Source organism: Ovis aries, chromosome 1 (genome assembly GCF_016772045.2).
Source record: "Ovis aries strain OAR_USU_Benz2616 breed Rambouillet chromosome 1, ARS-UI_Ramb_v3.0, whole genome shotgun sequence".
In the NCBI taxonomy this organism is placed as follows: domain Eukaryota; kingdom Metazoa; phylum Chordata; class Mammalia; order Artiodactyla; family Bovidae; genus Ovis; species Ovis aries.
Window position 1 is genome coordinate 139,367,741 of NC_056054.1, and position 22,188 is coordinate 139,389,928.

General features: G+C 36.0%; 1 protein-coding gene across 1 annotated transcript in view; it reads left to right on the forward strand.

Moving 5' to 3' along the window:
• The first annotated feature begins 333 nt into the window (after positions 1 to 333).
• Positions 334 to 22,188, forward strand: part of TMPRSS15 (transmembrane serine protease 15) — a 156,076-nt gene continuing 134,221 nt past the window's right edge. Inside the window, exons 1-6 of the mRNA XM_042230017.2 lie at positions 334 to 607; positions 5,035 to 5,165; positions 5,661 to 5,728; positions 15,305 to 15,456; positions 17,542 to 17,586; positions 19,231 to 19,266. Of these exons, the coding sequence (XP_042085951.1) occupies positions 463 to 607; positions 5,035 to 5,165; positions 5,661 to 5,728; positions 15,305 to 15,456; positions 17,542 to 17,586; positions 19,231 to 19,266 (577 nt within the window). The 5' untranslated portion in view covers positions 334 to 462. The remainder of the gene's footprint in view (positions 608 to 5,034; positions 5,166 to 5,660; positions 5,729 to 15,304; positions 15,457 to 17,541; positions 17,587 to 19,230; positions 19,267 to 22,188) is intronic.

The window sequence follows — 22,188 nt, forward strand, 5'->3', positions numbered from 1 at the left end:
AATAATGACCTGAGTCAGAGGGTAGAAGGTTAATCTGTTAAGGACTTACTACAAATATCATGTGTGTGCCCGATGACTAATTTGGCTATCGTGAATTTCATATTTCTTCTACCAGTTCTCAAAATGATAAAGTTTCATTTTTGTTTACAACATGCAGTTAGTTTCATTCACATTGACACTGACCTGCTTAGGTGATTAACATTTATGGCTCTAAACACCTCTGTACTCACTAATATTTTATTAAAGATTAACTTCTTACAGATTAAAGCTAGTTAATGTATAGAGATGCAATGCTGCCAAATACTTATATACAGTCACTTATATACACTGACTAGTAAGACTAATGTAGATTTGTTGTTTGACAAAACTTCTTGGAAAACTAGAGAGTTTCTGCTCTTCAACTGCTGCAAGCTTCTGTGCTCTTCCAGACTCCTTAGAGTAGCAAACCTTCAAAAACCAAAAATGGGGTCAAAGCGAAGTGCACCATCAAGGCGCCATTCTCTCACCACCTATGAAGTCATGTTTGCAGTTCTCTTTGTCATGTTGGTGGCACTCTGTGCTGGATTAATTGCAGTGTCCTGGCTGTCAATCCAAGGATCAGAAAAAGGTAAGTTACATAAGGTTGGCTACAGAAAGTGCTCACAGGTGAATATATACACTTCAGTCTCCAGAATCCTGCCAGCATTTTATATCCATTGCTTTGACTGGTTTCCTGGCAAGGTATTTTTATTGCATCCAGATGCTTCACCTTAGTTCACATCATAGGAATTTTTTAAGTTGGTATATAATTTTGAATTTAATTCAGAATTTGAATATGAGACTAAGTATTTAAAATTTAAAAATGATTAGAATCTCAGTTTCAACATATAACAAAGTAGGTTCATAGCCTTTGGGTCTATTCTAATAGAATTTAAATCATAAACACATTCAAACCTTGTTGACTATAGAAGTGGCTAAATAGGCCAATTAAAAAAATATATTGCTTATTTCTAGAGAATTATATCTTCATTCTTATTAGTACATCAATTTTAATTATAACAATATAAGGGACCCTTGGTATGACTGTGGATTTATAAACGTCTCAAGATGCCTGAGCAGCAATTTGTGATTAATAGAAAAAATAAATAAGAAAAAGAAACTCTTCTTTAGAGCTAAATGGCCTGTGTTGTGAAAATCACCCAGTCATGTCCAACTCTTTGTGACCCCATGGACTGTAGCCCACCAGTCTCCTCTGCCCATGAAGTTCTCCAGGGAAGAATGCTGGAGTCGGTAGGCATTCCTTTCTCCAGGGGATCTTCCTAACCCAGGGATCAAATCCAGATCTCCCGCATTTCAGGCAGATTCTTTACCAGCTGAGCCAGCCAGGAAGTCCAAATTACCTGTCCCAGCTGCTTTTAAAAGCTCTACAAATGTATTCTCTTGTTACAACAAACCTATGAGTTAGTTGCTATTGTTATGCCCATTTTACAAGTGAAAAACCAGAGGCAGAATTTAGGTAACTTGTTTCAATTTGGAGCATTGCCAGGTAGTACAAACTAGATAATCTAACTGGAGAATGTGCACTCTACCATTCATTCATTTATATGATTTTTTAAAAAAAATGTTAGCATAGCAGAAACCTTGAATATTGGATTTATTTTTTCTGAGAAAATTTTCACATTTTTATAAAATGATGAATTATATGGTATATTAATTCCTTCAAAACCATTTAATGGTAGTGATTTTGGTTTTACTGAGAAAATTCTCAACATTTGAGTTAGTTCTTTTCCCTTAGCAAATAAGTTTAAATTAGAAATAATAAACATGATTTATAGTTTTATAAAAGAATTCCCATATAATCCCTGGTTTATATTACTACTATGCTAAGTCACTTCAGCCGTGTCTGACTCTGTGCAATCCCATAGACGGCAGCCCACCAGGCTCCCCCGTCCCTGGGATTCTCCAGGCAAGAACACTGGTTTGGGCTGCCATTTCCTTCTCCAATGAATGAAAGTGAAAAGTGAAAGTGAAGTCGCTCAGTCGTGTCCAACTCTTAGCGACCTCATGGACTGCAGCCTTCCAGGCTCCTCCATCTATGGGATTTTCCAGGCAAGATTACTGGAGTGGGGTGCTATTGCCTTCTCCTATAGCTATATACAAAGAGAAGGAAGTCTTGTGAGTATAAAATTAAATAAAATTTAGAAGTTCCCTGAGCCTTTTAGAAAAGTGACCACTTTGATGTTAAATGCCCTGTGAATACCTTCAAGGACATGTAATCATTTGGAAGTCCATTGGAATGTTTCATACTCAATGAAAATACAAAAGTTAGTTTTTTACCAGGAAAATTAAAAAAAAAAAAACTTTTTAAAGCTAGTGTGATTTAATCATGAACAACTGAATATAAGAAGAGATTTGAAATAAAACTATAACACTACACCACAGGATGTAAGACATACTTTCAATACATACTTTAATATTTGTTGTTGTTCTTCAGTCGCTAAGCCTGTTGTACTCTTTGAGACCCCATGGACTGCAGCATGTCAGGCTTCCCTGTTCTCCACTGTCTCCAGAACTTGCTCAAGTTCATGTCCGTTGAGTCAGTGATGCTTTCTAAAACCCATCCTCTGCTGCCCTCTTCTCATTTTGCCTTCAATCTTTAGTTTACTTTACACTTACTTTAATGTATTTCATACTATACACTTGGGTATACTTAACACTTTTACTGGAAATCATTTTAGATTTCAAAAAGTTGTAAAAATTGTAGAATTATTTTATAACATTCATACAAGTTCCCCTAATGTCAGTACCTAGTATATACATATACAGCTATCACAACCAAGAAATTAATACAATTGTTACAATAATATTAACTAAACACTCTATTCAAATTTCACCAGTTTTTCACTAATGGCTTTTCTTGTTCAGGATTCAGTACAGATTCCTACACTGTATTTTGTTTCCATGTTTCTTCAGTCTCTGGCAATCCATGACAGTTCTTCAGCCTTTCCTTGCCTTTTAGATGCAAAAATCTACATATTATTTTGAGTATTGTTTAAAATATTAATTCTAAAGTTTCTTCTGAACTAAGAGATTTGTGTCAATATTAGCAGCAGTAGCATACAATATGGGAGACCTGGGTTCTATCCCTGGGTCGAGAAGACCCCATGGAGAAGGGAAAGGCATTCTTGCCTGGAGAATCCCCATGGACAGAGGAGCCTTCCAGGCTACAGTTGGCATGGGGTCGCAAAGAGTCAGACATGACTGAGCAACTAAGCACAGCATAGCATGACAGATCTTGAGGTTTGAAGTCAGTCAGTCCTTTGCAGATGACACCGCCCTTATGACAGAAAGTGAAGAGGAGCTAAAAAGCCTCTTGATGAAAATGAAAGAGGAGAGTGAAAAAGTTGGCTCAAAGCTCAGCATTCAGAAAACGAAAACCATGGCATCCGGACCCATCACTTCATGGGAAATAGATGGGGAAACAGTGGAAACAGTGTCAAACTTTATTTTTGGGGGCTCCAAAATCACTGCAGATGGTGACTGCAACCATGAAATTAAAAGACGCTTACTCGTTGGAAGAAAAGTTATGACCAACCTAGATAGCATATTCAAAAGCAGAGACATTACTTTGCCGACTAAAGTCCGTCTAGTCAAGGCTATGGTTTTTCCTGTGGTCATGTATGGATGTGAGAGTTGGACTGTGAAGAAAGCTGAGCAATGAAGAATTGATGCTTTTGAACTGTGGTGTTGGAGAAGACTCTTGAGAGTCCCTTGGACTGCAAGGAGGTCCAACCAGTCCATCCTGAAGGAGATCAGCCTTGGGATTTCTTTGGAAGGAATGATGCTAAAGCTGAAACTCCAGTACTTTGGCCACCTCATGCAAAGAGTTGACTCATTGGAAAAGACTTTGATGCTGGGAGGGATTGGGGGCAGAAGGAGAAGGGGATGACAGAGGATGAGATGGCTGGATGGCATCACAGACTCGATGGACATGAGTCTGAGTGAACTCCGGGAGCTGGTGATGAACAGGGAGGCCTGGCGTGCTGCGATTCATGGGGTGGCAAAGAGTCGGACACGGCTGAGCGACTGAACTGAACTGAAGTGAATCCTTTGTCCAAATTACGTATCTGTCACTTTTATAACATTGAAAATTTTTCTTAGTGAGTCTAATCCCCAATTTGCCCAGCTGGAAAGAAAAAAAGAGAAATAGCATCTTCTCATATCAGGTCAATGCATCATTATTAGCACATTTATTAATGATCTCATCATTGTACGAGCTTCATCTGAAGCAATTTGTTTTGAAGATACATTCAAGGAAAATAATCACATAATAGTATTATATTAGACTTAATGGCATATTTTATTTCCCACGTCCCCACCCAAATTGTTAGCTTTTTTAAACATATTTTTCATATTGAGATAATTATATTTTCTGCAGCATTATCGAAAACTTCCCCAATAATGACAGTCCCCATCTAATGGCAAAAGGTTATACATGTCAAGTTTATAATTATTAGAATGAAAGAAGTAGTTTCAAAGCTATGCTTCAAAGTAATGCACACACTGAAATCCTCACAGCAATCCACATGTAGAAAACCAGCAGTGTCCCTTGATGCTAGGTGTTCAAGAAGTATCTGAAAGCAACTACAAAACTTTTAATGGTGCCTTTCTCACCATGTTTCCCTGAATCAGTTCCCATAATTGGCGGAAGTTGATCATTCCTGTATCTTCCAACAGGAATCTCAATAACAAACAAAACCAAAACAAAACTTGGTAGTTTGCAGAGCTGGTTAGATTTCAAAGAAAAGAAAAAATATATACAATGGGACAGAGATGAAGTTTTAATTTTCAATCTTTTAAAACAACTAGATAGCTAAGAAAAAAATAAAAAGATAAAAGCAGCTGATAATGAAACCGGAAGACTAAAAAGAAAAAGCAAGAACTCCAGAGTCAACACATTAAGTAAGAACTTTGCTTCTGTGTCTTAACCAGAATGTGCATATTTTCTTACTCATCATTCACATTTTCAGTTTTGTTTCTTATAAAATCATCTAGATGCAGCATTTGGAAAAAGTCATGAAGCCAGAGGGACATTGAAAATAATATCTGGAGCTACTTATAATTCTCATTTGCAAGACAAACTCTCAGTGGACTTCAAAGTTCTTGCTTTTGACATTCAACAAATGGTAGGAGACTTTTTCTCTTTCTCTCTTTAACTATGTTAAAATTTCATAACATAATTTCACTAACTACTTGCTAAAGATACATAGCTCTTAAAAGTGAAAGTGAAAGTCACTCAGTCAGGTCTGACTCTTTGTGACCCCATGGACTGTAGTCTGCCAAGCTCCTCTGTCCATGCGATTCTCCAAGCTAGAATACTGGAGTGGGTAGCTGTTCCCTTCAGGAATCTTCCCAACCCAGGGATCGAACTCAGGTCTCCCATGTTGCAAGCAGGTTCTTTACCATCTAAGCCACCAGGGAAGCCCACATAGATCTTATTCTCTTTGAAAAAAATCAGCCAATAAATATAACTGCTCAGGATACTTAAATATGAAATGTATTATCACAGAGAAGGAAAGTAACCTAAAATAGTTCTAAGAAGAATATAAAAAAAATTTGTTTAATGTTTTATTTAATAAATAAAATATTAAATTTAATATGTCTTTTTAACTTTCTTTCAGATAGATGATATCTTTCAATCAAGTAATCTGAAAAATGAATATAAAAACTCAAGAGTTTTACGATTTGAGTGAGTATAGCTCAAAATTTTTATATAAATAGAAAGCACAGAATCACATCATAGTAATCTCTTTGCTGCTGCTGCTGCTGCTGCTGCTGCTGCTAAGTTGCTTCAGTTGTGTCTGACTCTGTGCTACCCCGTAGACGGCAGCTTACCAGGCTCCCCCGTCCCTGGGATTCTCCAGGTAAGAACGCTGGAGTGGGGTGCCATTTCCTTCTCCAATGCATGAAAGTGAAAAGTGAAAGTGAAGTCGCTCAGTCGTGTCTGACTCTTCACAACTCCATGGACTAATATTTGTAAAAAGAGCATTACAATTTTTAGGAGAAAATGGAATATTTTACATTTTCAACATTTTCTGAGAGGGTTGAGGAAAGTGGCACAGTATGGACTTTTATATTGGTAGAAAATAACAATGCTAGATAATTGATCTCATATTAACATATTCCCTTCATGTGAGTACAAAATCTTTCAGAGACACATGAAGAAGAGTGAGGTTGATTTTATGCAGATGTCTAGGAGTCTGACAGTTAACCTATATCCAAGGGAAGCCATAGGGGATTCCAGGTCATTGGAGAATACAAGAGCATCACTTTATTTAATTAATTAATTTACTTATTTCCAAGCTTCCCCAGTGGCTCAGTAAAGAATCTGCCTGCCATTGCAGGAGCCTCAGGAGATGCGAGTTTGATCCCTGAGTGGGAAAGATTCCATGGAGGAGGAAATGACAACCCACTCCAGTGTTCTTTCTGGGATAATTCCACGCACAGGGGAGCCCAACAGGCTACAGTCCACAGGCCTCAAAGAGTCAGACATGACTGAGCACTCATGCAATCTATCTCAGATCAGAAACAAGTAAACCAGAGAGTCTGCCACCAAAGATACTTGTTACATGGTCTTCACAACAGTCCTGACATTTGTATAACAGTCCTTTGGTTCACAGGGACAACAGAGATAGGTCAAGTCAAAGAAAAAGAGATTACACTTAGAAGAACAATGACAGAAGGTCAAATTAGTTAATGGGCAGAAGGAAATGTTAGTCCTTGCCATTTCTTGTTGGAACAAAATGAACAAAAGCACAAAGCTTTATTTTACCAAATACAAAAAAGAAAAAAGAAAAAAAGGCTATTTTTCACCTACTTATCTATTTATCTTTATCATTCTTTATCCCAGATAGCATATTCATGATATCTTAGTCTCAGTAGCCAGTCAACTCCACCCCATCTACTGTCTTCATTCCTGTCCACAACACAGAGGCCTTGACTCCTGTTTTCCAGGTTTATGATCACTAATAACCTCTTTCATAACCTAATTTCAGGGCTAGAAGGAGACATGTGGCCTCTCAGGAAAGATTTACTAGTGTTTTTTGTTTGTGTATTTTATTCAACATATTGTTTTAAAATATTTATTCAGTATTTATTCCATGTAGGTAAAGCCATGGATGCAAGATTTTATTTCACTTTAAGTTAATTATCTGTTTAGAGTAAGTGGAACTGATTTCTCTTTTCCAGTTTTAGAGGACTGAGTATGGAGATCTGCATTAAAGCTTCAATTAATATTTAGTTCTTAAAGGTTTTGCATAGATTCCCCTGGAGAAGAGACTGGCTATCCACTCCAGTGTTCTTGCCTGGAGAATTCCATGGACAAAGGAGCCTAACAGGCTAAACCCATGGGGTCACAAAAAGTCAGACACGACTGAGCAACTATCACTTTTAAGGAGCGGAATCCCATGTTCTTCCTCACCTTCAAAAGGCTCTGCCCAGTGAAATCCACGCTAAGCGCATTATGTAGTGCAAAGTTTATTAGGATAGTTTCCCTAATGGAACTGTTTGTCTTCTCTTGCTTACAACTTGCTGGATAACTTTGTTTTTACTCAACTGGGAAATTTTGCTGAATACAGACTTTTATATAAGGTCTGGTAGTTTATCAAAACCCTAGCATTTTCTTTGATATTTATTAAGTAACCTTACATTTCTCTAGATAGTAAAATCACTATATTTGAAACTGTAAATTATTTGAGCTGAGGAATTATTTCCTTCCCTTCCTTTAAACTACCTAGGAGACCAATATAGTGCCTAAACCTTGATACATATTTTATAGCAATTCTCAAATAATATACTTCATCAGTATAAAGAAACTTTCACCTAGTTGTAGCTGAACTACTTTTAAATCAGAAGTGAGTTTTTAAAAGATGCAACGCAAAGGAATTTCATGAAAATGTCTGTAAGATAAATTACAGGTAGGTGCTTTGGGAGACTGAGAAGAAAAGGAGGAGAAAAGAAATTTAGAAGCAGGAAAGAAAGTAACAAGCAAACATTTAGGTTTACTTTAACTAATATGATATGAAATGACATATTCCAGTTACAGAAAAAAGTGAAAATATCAGTTGCTCAGTCATGCCCAACTCTTTGCTACCCTATGGAGTGTAGCCCACCAGGCTCCTCTGTCCATGGGATTCTCCAGGCAAGAATACTGCAGTGAGTTGCCATTCACTTCACCGGGGGATCTTCCCAACCCAGGGATCGAACCCGGGTCTCCATTAGGCAGATTCTTTACCACCTGAGCCATCAGAGAAGCCTATAGAAATAAGTGGCAGACTCTTAACTGCTTTTATAAATTATTTGTACTTTAAACTGATTGATAAAATCAAGAAACAGAAATAACTGACTTCTCAACTAACAGTAGCCATATCAACTCTGAAAAATACATCTAAAAATTCTTAAAAATGCCTATTTCATTGTTTGTTACTGATTTTAATGAAACACACACTTTATGCATGTGTGTATGGTCAAATTATAACACTCAGAATATTACACTTAGTCATTAACCTATCTCTTCTTCCTTTTAAAAATATTATTTAATGTCAACTCTTTCTTCCACCATTAAGTTTTTTTTTTTTTTTTTTTTTTTAAGTTGGAAAGATATTTTTTTTTTTTTTAAGTTACTTTTTTTATTTTTTAAATTTTAAAATCTTTAATTCTTACATGCATTCCCAAACATGAACCCCCTCCCACCTCCCTCCCCATAACATCTTTCTGGGTCATCCCCATGCACCAGCCCCAAGCATGCTGCATCCTGCGTCAGACATAGACTGGCGATTCAATTCACATGATAGTATACATGTTAGAATGTCATTCTCCCAAATCATCCCACCCTCTCCCTCTCCCTCTGAGTCCAAAAGTCCGTTATACACATCTGTGTCTCTTTCCCTGTCTTGCATACAGGGTCATCATTGCCATCTTCCTAAATTCCATATATATGTGTTAGTATACTGTATTGGTGTTTTTCTTTCTGGCTTACTTCACTCTGTATAATCGGCTCCAGTTTCATCCATCTCATCAGAACTGATTCAAATGAATTCTTTTTAACGGCTGAGTAATACTCCATTGTGTATATGTGCCACAGCTTTCTTATCCATTCATCTGCTGATGGACATCTAGGTTGTTTCCATGTCCTGGACACCATTAAGTTTTGTGTACATGTGTGTATGTGTGTGTGTTGAGCTATTCTGCAGGACAAGCAAATGGTCTACCTATGTCTGGGAAGCCTTTTATTACTCTGCTTTGTGGAAAATGCTTTGACTCAGAGAGCATTTAAGAGTTGATTCTTTTAATAAAGTGCTGTTTACCCTTTGTAGCAATAGGAAGCTTATTTTGCCCTTTGAGCACAGATAAGTCATCAAGTTAGGAAAGGAAAGACTTTTGTTTACTCAGCAATCCTAGAGGTTATCAATGTCATTAAGGAAAATAAGAGATAAGAAACATTTGATTTATTGCACACAGGCTTTCTGTATAATGATAGGATTTATCTTTTTTTTTTTTTTAAAAGGATGAACTCAGATATTCCACTGAAAAAGGGCTTTGAAATAAAAGTGGTCATTGTTTCCTTTTTTGTTTGTTTTCTAAAGGAAAAATTCTCATTTTCTTAATAAATAAATTCAATCTCACAGCTGTGATAGAGATGATTACTAAACCACATAACAGCTTTATTATTAGGTGAAGCATACATGTTTAATATGGTTTCCCTGATTTCTACTGTATATCTTTCTTATCTCAATATTTATACTGAATAAGAAACAAATTTTAAAGAATGCAATTGTGTGTAGGTATAGGATATGTAACTCCTGTCTTTGCAAATGAATTATTAAATGCAATATACAGTTCACAACCAAAAAATCCCCACATCTTTTATGCAAAGATGTTTTATGTCTGAGAATAAACTAATCCAGTTACTTTCAACTCAGTGAAAGAAAATCCCAGATTTGTATGCTCTCTGTCAAAATTACCTTACCTCTTCTACTCCCTAATTCAAATAAAATAAAAGAAAGTGGTAAGTGAAATTAAATCTGCGAAAGTTACATAAAGAGAAAAAACTGTTTTAATCAGAATTAAAACTATATGCTGGGCAACCAAGGATGAGTTGGCAATGATGAATTGAAGACAGACATTGTTCACTCTTACTTTATCTTAACCACATTTAACTCTATTCATTTAAGAAGACTGGGATAAAGATTGGTAAGGAGACAAGGAAAAAGAGAAGGAACAAGAGGAGGAAAAGATGGAGAAAGAGTGAGAAGAAAAAGAAAAAGATGAAGAGCTATTAGAGGAGCAAGAGAGGAGAGAGAGAGGGAGAGAAAAAGAGGAGGGAAGATCCTGTTTCCCAAAAGTGTGAAGGCAATAAACTATCCATTCGCCATCCCAATTCCAACCAACCATTTCCCCATCTCTTTGGATATAAAGTTCTGGTAACAACGCAAGACAATAAAAACCTGGACCTGCATCTAGGCAAATGTATTATATTGTCTTCCGTATTAATAAATAGTTCATAATGGTGTTAATAGCAGTGCGGGGGGGGGGGAATCAGAACTATATCAAAACACATCTGGGACACAGAGTTTCTGGGTTTTATTCCTCTATCTAGGCACAATTACATATATGACTCTAAGTTTCAGTCTCCTTATTGCTAAAATTAGTGTTGGCCAACATCAGGTGAAAAATACTAGAGTCATTTTCCTTTACTCAAGCTTCTGTTTAAATAAATATAGCATGAAACCTGAGAGTTATATGCCTGTTAGGATTTTTAAAATAGCAATTAACAGAACACATGGCTGAAAGTACCCTAAACAAAAGTGATTATCATGCGACATTACAAGAAATCTGTAGGTTTCAGAAGAGGTTAATTCAGTGATACAGTGATTGTGACATGATCAAAAATGTATGTGTTTTCAATCTTTTATTATGCTGTCTGTAGCTTGACAATCATAACTTGCTTCATGGTTCCAAAATAGATGCAACAGTTCCAGCAATCACATGTAGACATAATAATAATCAACAACAGAGTAGTAGTCCACTATGAGCCTTTATTACATTAAATATGGAAACATTTTCTAGAAGTTTCCAATCAGTTTTACCTTATATTCCATTGGCCAGGTCCTGCCATGAATAGTCACATGCTCATAAATAAAACTATCATTGACATGAGCAATGGTTGCAGAAGTTATGTGAAAATGGAGCATTATTTTCAAATAAAAAGAGAGACTGACCGGCACGGAAAAATTCACAAGTGTGGAGGAGTATGTAAAAACCGTGTCTGGGATGAAATCTACTTTTATCATGGATAGCAGGTGATTTACATGTGTAGGTGAATTTGCGACATTGTTACTTAGTAAGTAGTTACTAAGGAGCCTTGCCATTTAAAAGATTTGGATAATTCGATTTAATCAAATGATTGGAAAGTTAAACATTCTAACATTTAAAAATTCTATACTTAATAGAGGAGAAATGTGCAATTATTGATCAGTCTGTTCACATCAATCATGAAAAACTGCTGCTGCTACTGCTGCTAAGTTGCCTCAGTCGTGTCCGACTCTGTGTGACCCCATAGACGGCAGCCCACCAGGCTCCCCCGTCCCTGGGATTCTCTAGACAAGAACACTGGAGTGGGTTGCCATTTCCTTCTCCAATGCATGAAAGTGAAAAGTGAAAGTGAAGTCGCTCAGTCCTGTCTAACTCTTTGCGACCCCCTGGACTGCAGCCTAACAGGCTCTTCTGTCCATGGGATTTTCCAGGCAAGAGTACTGGAGTAGCTACATAGAAAGGAATTACTTCTAAACTGTGAACTTGAATAGTAGCACAGAAACTAAAAAGGAATATCCTACTGAAGGGAAATGGTGATCTACTGTGATCTTTCAGGGACATTTTGATCCTGTATTTAGTCTTGGAGAGGAAAAAAAATACCTATATATATATTGTAGGTGTTACCAAGACATATATACATACAGATACTTAAAGAACCCTTCAGGAGTTGATGAAGCCCTTCAAGAAACTAATTAACTTATAGATATGAATATAAATGCCTAAATTCCAGAAATAGCAAACATATTATGCAAAATTCGGTTCTTTAGTCTGCCTTTTTTTTTAAAGATTCCATTCTCTTTAATGGATATTTATATATTTTTGGTTGCACTTTGGTTTTACTTATTTTATTTATTATTTTTGTTATTTGATTACCATTTATTTTATTGTTATATTAATATTATATTTTTATTATTTTGTTATTTTTATCTTTATTTACTATTGTTATTTATTTTATTAATTTATTATTTATGTTGCATTTTTGGTTTTATTTATTTCTAGTTGTGTCATGCAGGCTTCTCATTTTGGTGGCTTCTTGTTGTGGCTCTCACTTTATGCTTGCTGGCTTCCATAGTTGACGTGCTCAGGTCTTAGTTGCCCTGCAATGGGTAGAATCTTCCCAGATTAGAAAACGAACCTGAGCAACATCCTTGCATTAGCAGACATTTTCTTATTCATTGTACCACCAGAGAAGTCTGTTAGTCTGCCTCTTTTTTTTTTTTTTTTTTTTTACTTTATTTTGCTTTACAATACTGTATTGGTTTTGCCATACATTGACATGAATCCACCATGGGTGTATAAAAGCTCCCAATCCTGAATCCCCCTCCCACCTCCCACCCCATATCATCTCTCTGGGTCATCCCCATGCACCAGCCCCAAGCATCCTGTATCCTGTATCGAACATAGACTGGCACTTCGTTTCTTACATGATAGTATACATGTTTCAATGCCGTTCTCCCAAATCATCCCACCCTCTCCCTCTTCCTCAGAGTCCAAAAGTCCGTTCTATACATCTGTGTCTCTTTTGCTGTCTCGCATACAGGGTCATCGTTACCATCTTTCTAAATTCCATATATATGCGTTAGTATACTATATTGGTGTTTTTCTTTCTGGCTTACTTCACTCTGTATAATTGGCTCCAGTTTCATCCATCTCATTAGAACTGATTCAAATGTATTCTTTTTAAAGGCTGAGTAATACTCCATTGTGTATATGTACCACAGCTCTCTTATCCATTCATCTGCTGATGGACATCTAGGTTGTTTCCATGTCCTGGCTATTATAAACAGTGCTGCGATGAACATTGGGGTACATGTGTCTCTTTCAATTCTGGTTTCCTCAGTGTGTATGCCCAGCAGTGGGATTGCTGGGTCATAAGGCTGCTCTATTTGCAATTTTTTAAGGAATCTCCACACTGTTTTCCACAGTGGCTGTACTAGTTTGCATTCCCACCAACAGTGTAAGAGGGTTCCCTTTTCTCCACACCCTCTCCAGCATTTATTGCTTGTAGACTTTTGGATCACTGCCAATCTGACCGGTGTGAAATGGTACCTCATTGTGGTCTTGATTTGCATTTCTCTGATAATGAGTGATATTGAGCATCTTTTCATGTGTTTGTTAGCCATCCGTATGTCTTCTTTGGAGAAATGTCTATTTAGTTCTTTGGTCCATTTTTTGATTGGGTCGTTTATTTTTCTGGAATTGAGCTGCAGGAGTTGCTTGTATATTTTTGAGATTAGTTGTTTGTCAGTTGCTTCATTTGCTATTGTTTTCTCCCATTCAGAAGGCTGTCTTTCACCTTACTTATAGTTTCCTTTGTTGTGCAGAAGCTTTTAATTTTAACTAGATCCCATTTGTTTATTTTTGCTTTATTTCCAGAATTCTGGGAGGTGGATCATAGAGGATCCTGCTGTGCTTTATGTCGGAGAGTGTTTTGCCTATGTTCTCCTCTAGGAGTTTTATAGTTTCTGGTCTTACGTTTAGATCTTTAATCCATTTTGAGTTTATTTTTGTGTGTGGTGTTAGAAAGTGATCTAGTTTCATTCTTTTACAAGCGGTTGACCAGTTTTTCCAGCACCACTTGTTAAAGAGATTGTCTTTACTCCATTGTATATTCTTGCCTCCTTTGTCGAAGGTAAGATGTCCATAGGTGTGTGGATTTATCTCTGGGCTTTCTATTTTGTTCCATTGATCTATATTTCTGTCTTTGTGCCAGTACCATACTGTCTTAATGACTGTGGCTTTGTAGTAGAGCCTGAAGTCAGGCAAATTGATTCCTCCAGTTCCATTCTTCTTTCTCTGCCTCTTAAGGATCCAAGTAAACCCTGAGCAGCCCTAGATTACTGAAGCATACAGAATGAAGACCAGAGCTAAAGTTTGTTTTCCAAACAGTTGTATCCTAAAAGCACATTGCTCCTGCTCATCCACTTCAGTCGTGTCCAATTCTTTTGCGACTCTATGAACTCTTTGCCCCCAGGCTCCTCGGTCCATGAGATTCTCCAGACAAGAATACTGGAGTGGGCTGCCATGCCCGCATCCAGGGCATCTTCTTGACCCAACGATCGAACCTGAGGCCCCTGCGTTGCTAGTGGATTCTTCACCACTGAGCCACCAGGGAAGCCCTTAAAACATAGTAGCAAAGTAGAAACATAGATCAGAGAGCAAAAACCTCTGAAGCATTTCCACTGGGCCAAACATATATTCATTTTTTGATTCTTTAAACTATAAACAAATTACCAGTGAGGAAAACTTTAAAAATGCAGGTTTCAGAGGAGGAGAGAAGAGATGATGACTTGGGTCATGTACCTGAACTCTAACATCATGGTCAGAGATGAATAGACAACATAATCCCAACTCTTGACAATGACAGTACAGCCTACAACTTCCCAGTAACCCACATATGCTTGTCTTCTTTCTGCTCTTTGAAGTCAGGACATATTTCAATATTTTATATTAAGAATGAAGAAGAAAAAGAAGATAATTTATTAACAGATGTTATAAGCTTGCCATCAGGCCTTTGTAAACTACACAGAAAATATTTTTTCTGAAATCAGTGTAACTACTTTAGACTTATTCCTACTTAGAAGTCATCTGTGAAAATAAAAAATCCAATTACAAATCCTCATGTTTTCAAACAGTACAATAGGAATAAATGCCATGATATCATGTGATTTTATTTAATTTGACACAAGTGACTGTGGTTAGGCCTAGGGATTAGTGTGCTACTCTGGAACTGAGAAAAATTGGGTTCTAATTCTGGATATATCTTGTGCTCTTGTAGAAACAGTCATTGTTTAAGTTCTCTTTCCTCCACCTGTGAAATAAAGATAACACTTGACATGACCTTTCTTGTACAAGTGTGATAGGATTAACAAGGTGATGACCATAGAGAGTCAAACACAAATCATTCGAAGAGGGCTGAGTTTTTTCTCTTATGTCACTTTTTGCTTTGCAGAAATGGCAGCATTATAGTCATATTTGACCTTCTCTTTGTCCAGTGGGTGTCAGATAAAAATGTAAAAGAAGAACTGATTCAAGGCATTGAAGCAAATAAATCCAGCCAACTGGTCACTTTTCACATTGACTTGAACAGCATTGATATCACAGGTATCTGTGAACCTTATTTGATACTTTGAATCAATAAGCCATGAAATTAAAATTCTATGTACCAAAGGAGCAGTGGTATCACCCTGGACTTTTAGGAACCTGTCTTATTGCATGAGTAACACATTTACATAAGGATAGTGAAATATGGAGAAAATATATTAGAAAAAAAATGCCAATGAGAAAATCTTTGTAAAATATCAAATACCAAAGAAGTTCTGAAAATATTGGCATGCATAAATGTTTGCGGGCCTAATCACACTTTTGACATTGGCCAAGCACAACACTGATTTTCCAGGAACCCTCTATCTGAAAGCGACACATTACTTTCTGATAGTCATATTGTTGTTTAGTCACCAAGTCGTGTCTGACTCTTGCAGCACCATGGATTGACTGTAGCCCACCTGGTTCCTCTGTCTATGGAATTTTCCAGGCAAGAGTATTGGAGTAGGTTGCCATTTCCTTCTCTAGGGTATCTTCCCAGCCCAGGGTTTGAATCTGAGTCTCTTGAACCTCCTACATTGGAAGCTGGATTCTTTACCACTTCACTACCTGGGAAGCCCCTAGAAAACTTAATCTACCTCTAAATGGCTGCATTATTTAAGGCAATTTACCAAAATTTTCTGTATGTTTGTTATCTCATCTGGAAAATGGGACTAGTAAAGATACTGTGTAGTAGCATTGGTTTCAGGGGTAAGTGTGTTGATATAAAAAACACTTGTTCTAGCTAATAATAGTAGTATTTTTCAGCTCATTTGAATTAGACAAAAACCAAAATAGTCTCTGCTCCAGCAGGTGTGCCAGAGGGGACCAAACCATCAGTAGAGGAAGCAGTTAAGAACTTGAGTTGCCTTCTCACTAAACAGGCACAGCAGGATAAAGCAGAAAACTGGATAAAAGTAAACTGTGCTTGATGAGCCCTTTCTGTAAAAAAAAAGCAGCTAGAGGTCTGCAATTTTATATCTACTATTACAAAATCAAAGAAACAAAGCACTCATGTCTTTATATATTTGCTTAAGAGCAAATCAATATTGACTTATGCTGAAGTAAAACTATTTGAAGTGGCAATAGGCTACTTAGAGTGTGCATATAAGTGGATACTTATATATTGATGAGCTTTCTAACATCTAAAAATTTCTGAATTTAAAAGCATATTTAGCTGAAGGTTTACAGAGAAGAGACTTTGGATACAGATGGGCCTGGTATTTCATTTTAATATTTATTTGCATCATGTCAATTTTCAAGTTTGTTATAAAATTGGTTAATAATCCCACAAACATCTTAGATTTTTATACAGTAAACTGTCAAGCCAGACACAATGAAAAGATATTATCTTCTTTAAGAAAAATTCTTATAAAGTTGATTTTATCTTCTTCATTAATAATCTACCACATATTTAGGAAACTGTTACAGGTCTTTTGCAAAGAAGACAACGCAGTAATGAAGAAATAATGCAATAAACCATCTAGTTAGTAGAAGAAGACCTACCTCTTAGCCCACTTACTATAAATATTGTTTTGAATAAAAGCAAATTCATTAGATCAGGGCTTCTCAGGAGATATGGTTTGGTTTCCTCTATTTTTAACATAGCTGTCATGGTGTCTTTAAAAATATTAAACATGTTAAATGGTGAATAAAATAGCTATTTTTATCTTTTAAGTGAAAATCACTTTATGCCTAAACAGTTCTTAGTTCTCAATAGATACTATCGTGTACCAGATTATTTTGGCATCCATTTGTTTCATGCAAAACCATTGATTCTAGGTCCCACAAGATTGAGGGTATTAGATTATCTCTCTTAAATATAAATTATTCTATATAACTTTGATGAATAAGTAGATATCCTTCTTAAATGGGTAAAATAAATGAAACATTCTATACATGTAAATTTTATAGAAAGACTATATAAAGATTCTTAAAATTCATTGAATGTATCATAATCAAATAGTAATTAAATAAATAGGAACACTCAGGGTAAGAAAGGATGAAACGGAAACTCTAGATCAGACGCCCTTTGGATAACTATTTGAACTGCACTTGATGTTTTGTAATACTCTAAACACTATATTCAAACCAACTTTATTCCAGCCCCTTTGGAGAATTTCTCTACGATAAGTCCTGCAACAACGTCAGGTCAGTACTTAATGACATTTTAAAATATATAACTCGGTGACCATAAAACTTTATGACATTAAGCAAGGATTCTATTTTTTTCTGGTGGCTCTTTCTAAATGAGGTATTTAGTCTTCATTTAAAAATGTAAAAAGTATACATTTGGCCTGGAATAATGTAGTTCATACTTTGCAGGATTCGTAATGCTTAGGTATATATGCAAGGATATGCGTTTCAAATTGCAATTGTCCTTTCATATTTTAAACTCTATATACATATGCACACATATATGATGTGTGTGAATAGGTGTGTGTGATCTCAAAATATGACTCTGATTATGCAGCCTTGGAAATTAAGCCCTGACATTGCTAAGGTCACTATGAATGAGGGAAAGGAGTTTTAAAGATAATGAAATGATAACTTTCAAAATATATTATACTGTTTGGAAAGGACAATCTAAAGTTTAATATTAACTTTGCTCTATTCCAGCATTTTCTTCACTCTCTCTTTCTAACTACAATTGGTCACTGTGGCTCATAAAATTGAGGACTTCACTTTGTCTTATCAAGATCATACTGATTATCAAAAGAGAGCTTTGAGAAATTATCATTTTAAAATTAACCTGAGTTATCTTAAAATGTAAAATCATTTTGTTGTAGAAATCTTATTCAAATTGAAGTCAAAATATCTGAACACTAATCCTGTCTCTGCCAACTATCAGAATCACTGAGCATTTCACCTTCTGAAAATCTGTTTCCCATAAATTGTGAATAATAAAAGTTTTCTAAAAATGTTAAAAGTCATCCCAAACATCAAATTCATAAACAAGTGCTTTTAAACTGTAAACTGTTATAAAACTATAACCATATTAATTTTTATACCACTTGTAATCATGAACACTTTTATAATACTTTAAAAATATATTTTAGATATTGTATTTTACAAACATTATCTCAGTTAATTCCCAGAATGATTTTGTAGAGATGTAATACTTTTTCTACTTAAAAATACACAAGTAATAAAGAAAGTGCCCAGAGTCACACAGTTTAAATTTATCAAAGTCGGGAATTAAAAGTAATTCTCTGGACTCCAAGGCCAATAGTTTAAGCATATCTCAAGCTCCTATTTCAAATAGCATCAGATTAATCTAGAACATTTGTGTCTACAGCCATTACGAAATAAGTGAATTCTTATATTAGTTAATTAATTATTGAAAAAATCTTTTTTCCTTAAAAAAGTGAACACATCTAAAATTTTCTGCTATACAACTCTAAAAATCAATAAAAAACATAAAAGATTTGTTGTTTAGATCCAGATACAAATGATATATTAAGTTAATGAACATTAATAGTGAAGTGAAAGTGAAGTCGCTCAGTCGTGTCCGACTCTTTGCGACCCCATGGACTCTAGCCTACCAGGCTCCTCCGTCCGTGGGATTCTCCAGGCAAGAGTACTGGAGTGGGTTGCTATTTCCTTCTCCAGGAGATCTTCCCAACCCAGGGATCGAACCCAGGTCTCTCGCATTGCAGGCAGACGCTTTACCATCTGAGCCACCAGGGAATAATTCATGGTAATTTTAAAAACTCTCACATAAAATATTAAATGAGGAATTCCTAATAATCGGTTTAAAAATTTAATTTTTATTTATGTTATTTATTTTTACAGAAAAGCTAACAACCAGCATTCCTCTGGCAACCCCAGGTCAGTTTTAATAATATAATTTCTCTTGTTTTTTAAAAAGTTTTTATTATGTTTCGTTTTGGACTTCTGAGAATTATCTGATAAACAGCAGTTAACAATACCCTTATCATAGATAAGAAAAGTAAAGCATGAAAGTTTATAGTTAGCCTAAGTTTTTACCAAAAGGCAACAACATATTTGAGGTTAATTAATGCTTGTATTATCTAATCTCACTCCAGTCCTCCATCTATTAGAATCATGGTTATTATCTTTTGCTAAGTGTGCCAAGAGTAGGATCAAAATGTTTTCCAGAAAGGATATAGGTTTCATCAGATGTGAGGGACTTTTTTCTCTAATTATTCTCTCTGAATACAAGTGACACATACTTGCTCTCTCCTTTTAACATGGTATGGTTGTCAAATCAGTACCAAAGTTGCCTTGAATTCATTCATTCAACAATTTTTCATTAAGTGACTGCTTCATACCAACACATGGCATGTATTTGCTTTTAAATTTTCACTGGAGTACAGTTGCTTTAAATGTTGTGTTAGTTTCTACCATACAACAAAGTAAATCACTTATACGTATACATATATACTTTTTTTTAGATTTCCTTCCTATTAGGTCACCACTGAGCAATGAGTAGGTGACTAGAGCATTGAGTAGAACAGTAGTTCCCTGTGTTATTTGGTAGGTTCTCATTTGTCATCTTTTTTATACATAATAGTGTATCTATTTCAATCCCAATCTCCCAATTCATCCTACCCGCATTTGGCTCTCAGTTTGTTAAGTTTGTTAACAAACTTAAGCCTTTTCTCTACATCTGTGTCTCTATTTCTGCTTTGCCAATACATCCATCTGTACCATTTTTCTAGATTTCACAAGTAAGCAATCTTGTATAATATTTGTTTTTCTCTTCCTGATTTCCTTCATTCTGTATGATAGTCTCTAGGTCTGTCCAAGTTTCTGCAAATGGCCCTATCTCACTCCTTTTTATGGTTGAGCAATATTCCATCGTATATAGGTACCATATCCTCTTTATCCAGTCCTCTGTTGATGGACATTTAGCTTGCTTCCGTGTCCTGGCTATTGTAAACAGTGCTGCAATGAGTGCTGGGTGCATGCATCTTTTTGAATTATAGTTTTCTTTGGTCATACCCAGGAGTGGGACTGCTGGGTCATGTGGTAGCTCCATTTTCAGTTTTTTGCAGAACCTCTATTCTGTCGTCTAGAGTAGCTGTACCAGTTTACAATCCCACCAACAGTGTAAGAGTTCCCTTTTCTCCATACCCTCTCCAACATTTGTTATTTGTAGAATTTTTGATGATGGCCATTCTGACCAGTATGAGGAGGTGATTCATTATAGTTTTGCTTTTCATTTCTCTAGTAATTAGTGAGGTTGAGCATTTTTTCATGTGCATTTTAGCCATCTGCATGTCTTCTTTGGAAAAATGTCTATTTAGGTCTTCCATCCATTTTTTTTTTATTTTATTTTATTTTTTTTTCTAGTTTTACTTTTTTTTTTTTTTAGTTTTTTATTTTTTAAATTTTAAAATCTTTAATTCTTACATGCATTCCCAGAGATTAATCCCTTGGCAGTTCCTTTGGATGCAATATTTTCTCCTATTCTGAGTGTTGTCTTTTCTTTTTGTTTATGGTTTCCTTTGCTGTGAAAAGCCTTTTCAGTTTAATGAGGTCCCATCATTTATTTTTATTTTCCTTACTCTTCAGTTCAGTTCATGTCATGTCCAACTCTTTGCAACCCCATCAACTGCAGCATGCCAGGCCTCCCTGTCCATCACCAACTCCCGGAGTCCACCCAAACCCATGTCCATCATGTCGGTGATGCCATCCAACCATCTCATCCTCTGTCGTCCCCTTCTCCTCCTGCCCTTAGACTTTCCCAGCATCAGGGTCTTTTCAAATGAGTCAGCTCTTCGCATCAGGTGGCTAAAGTGTTAGAGTTTCAGCTTCAACATCAGTCCTTCCAATGAACACCCAGGACTGATCTCCTTTAGGATGGACTGGTTGGATCTCCTTGCAGTCCAAGGGACTTTCAAGAGTCTTCTCCAACACCACAGTTCAAAAGCATCAATTCTTCTGTGCTCAGCTTTCTTTGTAGTCCAACTCTCACATCCATACATGACTACTGGAAAAACCATAGCCTTAACTAGATGGACTTTTGTTGGCAAAGTAACTCTTAAGAGGTGGGTCAAAAAATATCTTGTTTGGATTTATGTCGAAGAGTATTCTGCCTATGTTTTCCTCTAAGAGTTTTATAATATCTGGTCTTACATTTAGATCTTTGCTCCACTTTGAGTTTATTTTTAAGTTTTGTGTACGTTGGTATGTGTCTTTAACATCATAATTTTTCCAAATTCTTAATAATTGTCTACTTTGCCTTTGTCTATCTGCTGCTTAACCAAAGTGTCGTCTCTAGTCCTCACTTAATCTTCATGTTAAACAGTCTGAATGTGTAAACAGTTTAAATGTGTACCTAATCTCTTTAGGTAAACTCCACGCAGGCAATATTGTATAACCCTTCAGCTCCCAAAATAATACTGCTATTTTCATGTTATTAGAATTTATATCAAGTATTATATAATACAAGGAGAGAACATTTGTGAAATTATAAGTGGTCTCTGGGTAAGACTTAGCAATTCCTAGATGAAACAGTAGGTGTAAAGTTTGAAAAGCAGAGTGATATGTGAATGATGTATCAGAATACTTTATGAAACAAATCATCCCCCCCTCTAAACCCATGGAGCGCTCTTATGGTAGGACAAGCCTGCCTGGAATTGTCTTTTGATGTTGTCCAGAGAGCAGCACAACACAATGAAAGATGGAACTGCTCTTCAGCCCACTGTCCCTTATGCATTGCAGAAAACTATTTACAGCATCTAAAATCACCTTTCAACACACTCTCAAAAAGTGATTTTAAGA